The 4,785-nt window shown below is 38.8% G+C and overlaps 1 protein-coding gene and 1 long non-coding RNA gene across 2 annotated transcripts; one reads left to right on the top strand and one right to left on the bottom strand.

Moving 5' to 3' along the window:
- Positions 1 to 1,528: 1,528 nt before the first annotated feature.
- LOC149989862 (uncharacterized) lies at positions 1,529 to 3,457 on the bottom strand. Its single transcript, XM_090249647.1, has 2 exons — positions 2,309 to 3,457; positions 1,529 to 2,079 (listed from the first exon to the last, which is right to left on the bottom strand). The coding sequence occupies exon 1, from the start codon at positions 3,455 to 3,457 to the stop codon at positions 2,972 to 2,974; it is 486 nt and encodes a 161-aa protein (XP_090105773.1). The 3' UTR covers positions 1,529 to 2,079; positions 2,309 to 2,971.
- Positions 3,237 to 4,765, top strand: LOC149989861 (uncharacterized). The gene is made up of 2 exons (XR_016502557.1): positions 3,237 to 3,937; positions 4,042 to 4,765. It is a non-coding gene; the product is annotated as an uncharacterized LOC149989861 (long non-coding RNA).
- The last annotated feature ends 20 nt before the right edge of the window (positions 4,766 to 4,785 follow it).

Raw genomic sequence — 4,785 nt, 5'->3', positions numbered from 1 at the left:
CTTATTATGTATTTGCCGCAGATGGCTCATAATCACATTGCAATTATTGTCTTTGTGGATCAACTCTCAAAGCAACTTCACTTGGCTACAATGCGCTTGGATATTGATATCCCAACGCTTACATGGATCTTCTTCAATAATGTCTTTCATCACCATAGATTACCTCATATCATCATTTGAGATTGAGATTCATGCTTCACAAGAAATTTTTGGTAAACCTCGTTCAATCTACTAGGTACATGACTTGCCATGTCTATAGCCTTTCATTTTTAAACAGATAAACAAATTGAGCATACAAATCAGACCTTGAAAAATATATTGTGGGCATTTGTAATAATTCATTATAATGACTTGAATGAATATTTGGCATCCTTAAAGTTTGCTTACAATGATAGTATTCAAGCAAGTACTAATCATTCACTATTTTTTCTTAACATTGGTCAGCATTCGATTATACCAATAACTCTCCATTGTTCTATTGATACTAAGAATCTGACAATGGAGGAGTTTATACAATAACTTACAACGGCCTTATAAGAGGTACGATATCGCCTTTTTATTACACAAAATCAATAAAAGCAATATGCAAATAACCATTGACAATACAAGACCTTTCAAAAGAATGATCAAATATTACTTTCCAATGCCAACTTGTCACTTGCTACATCAATCCAAATCCATAAATATGCACCTTAGTGGCTTGGACATTTCCATATTTTTTCACTGATTTTTGATGTCACATACCTCCTCAAGTTTCTGCCATATATTCAGGTTCATCTAATCTTCAATATTTTGCAACTGAAGGAATTTCATACTAAGTCAAAGCACTTTTTGAATTGACATCAACTACCACCACTAGTTGTAGTTGATGATCAACAAGAATATGAAGTGGACAACATTTTGGAGCATCATTACCTTCGCCATGGCAATGGACATCCACAACTTTAGTACAAAGTTCTTTAGAAAGGTTATTCCATCCATGATACAATGTAAAAATCTACATAGAACCTCATCCATTGCCAAGGAACAATTTGGAAATACCATTAAAAGAAAAACAAGGATGTTCCATATTAGTGATAGGGAGATTATCTATAACATGATATAAATAAGATATTTGTATTCTTGACATATAGAAATAAATAGTTGGAACTATATTTGAAAAGTTATAGAAGTTTTTAGAATTGAGGCTAGGTTAGTGGATTATGTAGGATCCACTGTGAACCATTCTAGAAAGAACTTAGGACAATTATGTAAGTGAGACCTACCATAAAACCTTCTAAAAAAAACTTAGAGTGATTATTTAAATAGGGCCTACTACAAAATCTTCTAAAAAGAATTTAGAATGGTTATCTAAGTAGGATTCATAATCTAAGAACATTCTAGAAAGTTCAGGGTGATAGAACAAAGTATAAATAGGACTGGCTAGGGCCGTTTGAGGCATCTAATCAAATATGGCTTTCGATCTTTTTTCTTAGTAAAATTTGGTTTTGCATCTTTCTATTTAGTTCTATTTTTTTACTATTTTTATTTGCTTAGTTTTATCTTTTGTATTCTATTCTATTTAGTTTTGTTCAATTTTGGTTTTGGTTTATTTTGTCCTACTTTGTGATTTGGTTTTATGTTGTTGTGGATTAGAAGGATCTTAGACTCTCGAGATAGATTGGTCTTATTTCAAACAACCCTAGTTTAATCAAGTCAACTATAAGATACATGGACTTAAAATAGAAAAAATTGCAATATTGGATAGCATGGAAAGAAGTTAAATGGTGAGTTTGATTGATGACAAAATTAGAAATTACAACATATAACATTAAGTGTCAATTTTTGTATATATAGAGTTCAATAGATGTAAATGTCACTATCTTCAATAGACATTTTTTTTAGCAATAATATTTCTTTTAACAATAATCTTTCATCAATTTGAAAATATTCATTATCATTTGCAAAAACAAAAATTTAAAAATCCACTCAAGTAGTAACGAGCACAGCAGTACTCACAAGAAAGCTCACGCTCACGAATTCTGCCAAAAAAGTGTTGCTAATACCCCTTGTTACCAGTTACGAGGCGCATTCCAAATTCTGCTACACATCGATCATGAATTCATATTATCGCATGTGTGATCTCCTGCAGAGGATCTTTGCTATGATTTTTCACCAAGGATAGAGAAAGTCACCCTTCCATCCCAGCAGCATGTGCTAAAAATCGTAGCTGGAAACACGCCATCGTAATTCTAAAATAAAAAGCGAAACTCATGATAGAGCGCCTCAGGCACAAAGAATTTGAAGAGACATAGTTGCCATGACCCACCTGCTTGGCGATTCAGAGCAGCTTAGAAGCGGCACCAGCATCATCCTTGAATTAAGAGGCAGGTCCCTGTCTAAGAAATGGTTTCAATTCTTGGAGGGTGCCGATGCTTGCGATAAAAATACCCATGTAGGTGTGCAATGTCAAACTACTAATCCCCGCCTCGCTTTGCAAAAGCATTTAAGGATGGTGGAAGGGGAGTGGAGAAATATTAACTGGCAAGCAAAACAAATGCCCCAATCATAATAATAGTAACGATAATAATCATAATCCGCAATCTACTGGTGAACTAAAGCTGCAGGAATCGCAGCTTGTGCACCATGAGCGATGAGACGAAGTAATGCCGCCTCGATTCCCCCCATTTCTCTGCTCTCAAGGCTACGAATCAAGTCGCCCTTATCTACAATCGTGAACCCACAAGCTCAAGCATGGTACTCAATCAGCAACTGAATTGTCCAAAATAATGCACCGTCTGTGGCAGATCACATCCCCCTATATCTTGCAACAAGCATAATTTACACTGCAGCGACAACGTAAGCAAGAGAAATTCATGCTGCTATAACTGGTTGGTACTCACATATGCACAGGCAGAGTGAAACCTCTGAAACTGCACTAACGTGAATTTGCGAGACCAGTTCCGCATGCGAGCGCGCGATGGCTTTTGAATTAGCAAGTGATCGACGTCGCAAGGAGCGTGTAGGACATTATGACCCAGTCCAAGGTCCTGTCCCCCGGGGTCGCCGTCCTCGGACGGGAGCATTGACAATGCCACTTTGTGACAACGATCTCTGAGGCTCCACGAAAGTATCGCATAACGAGGAAGGAACCATCGCCGCCACCCACTAAAGTATGATTGACTGAGATTCTGCCCATGCCTCCATTCCGTCTGTACTTCAAGGCCATGTCCGAGGGTATCTTTCCTCTTCTGAGATCCCACGACCGGCTATGGCGATCACCACCATGGAGCCTCGCGATTCCCTGCTCCTCATCGTGCTCTGCTACTTCTTCCTGTTCGTGCTGCAGGACGTGCTGCAGCCCATTCTGTTTGTATTCCTCCTCCTGTTTGTCGCTTTCGTCACCTTTCAGCCAGCTCATGATCCCCATCTCCACAGACCACGCCGTTAGAATTAGATACCTAGAATTCTCCTTCATCTTGTTGAACGTGGTTGTTCTCGCCCTGTCTCAGTTTTTGGGTTACCATGGCTTGTTCGATGGTAGTAAAATTGGCGAGATTGGAGTAGGGAAACATAGGCAGGTGTCGCGTGATATGTACACTTAGAGTATGACGATGACCAGTGCAGGATAAATTTTTGTCGAAATTTGTAAACTAGAGATGAGGATATAATGGTGAGATTATGTGCGAGGTTGTTTGGTTAACTTGGCCATCAGGTTATTCGTGGTCCGAATGATATTGTGGATTTAAGTTTCCTCTAGAATAATGAAGAGACCATTATCGATTAGGCTGCTGCGGTTTCTATGTGGCTCGTTTATACTAGGCCTCCTTGCATTCGAAAGCTTTTCGCTCTTTGTTCTCATGAAATGCTGCTCTGAAACCTAACTCCTGAGGATTGGGAGTATCAAGTATTCTGTGCCTGCTGCCAGCTGTGGAGACACCCTCCTGTTCAGAATATGGTAAGAGATGATTGATGCTGCGAATATTTTCTGCTTACTCTCTGCTTGACACAAATTGAGTCATGTGCTGTCATGAATTGATTGACTTGTGTCTCAACTTGCAGAGCCGGTGTACTTCAGGATCATTGGCAATGAGCTGGAAATGAAGCTTACAAATCAGGAGCGTGTATGTGCCTTATGTAGATAACTAGGTATATCAATAAATTCGCCGAATTCGCATGTTGATCATTCCGCTTTGCGCAAGAATTGAGATACCAAGCCTAGTACTTAAATTTTTCCGCTAGTTTTGAAGTGAAGGGAGTTATCATCCTCGAGGAAATGTCTTCTGAGAAGAAAATAAAGCTGCTCCATCCATGTGAATCCTTCTCTGGCGGTTTCATGTGTATGTTCTGTGTCTAGGGTGGGATTAACTGCATCAGAGCAACCATACCAGCAAGCAGCTAATTGAGATCGAATCATCCTCATGTAATAATCAAAAGGTTGTTTACATTACACTGTTTCAGTGCATATTGATTAGATCTTTACTGTCCGATTGATTAGACACCGTTGCATTTGTGTGTGCATATTGATATCATGAACATTAGATGAGATAGTTCAGAAACGGGAGATGGAGAGTTACTGCAAAGACGAGAGAATATGGAACAAGACGTAGGACCTAAATTAACAATGCATGTAGTTTAGTAGTCATTACCTGAATCACCAGCAGTGGCTTAGCCTCATCTCTTAGTAGACACCTGATTCATTTGGAATGATGCACTCGGATGCTTTGCAGAACCGAGAAATGATGCAGTCTTTTTTTCCTTTTCTAAAATTGTCTATTCTTCTCAAGCTGCTCCAACATCGTCGTT

Source organism: Physcomitrium patens, chromosome 1, assembly GCF_059467195.1.
Source record: "Physcomitrium patens ecotype Gransden chromosome 1, ASM5946719v1, whole genome shotgun sequence".
Classification (NCBI taxonomy): domain Eukaryota; kingdom Viridiplantae; phylum Streptophyta; class Bryopsida; order Funariales; family Funariaceae; genus Physcomitrium; species Physcomitrium patens.
This window is presented reverse-complemented; position numbering and strand designations above follow the sequence as displayed.

What these genes read in the sequence shown, in the direction of transcription:
- LOC149989862 (XM_090249647.1), bottom strand. Translation starts at nt 3,457, where the DNA reads ATGAAGGAGAATTCTAGGTATCTAATTCTAACGGCGTGGTCTGTGGAG.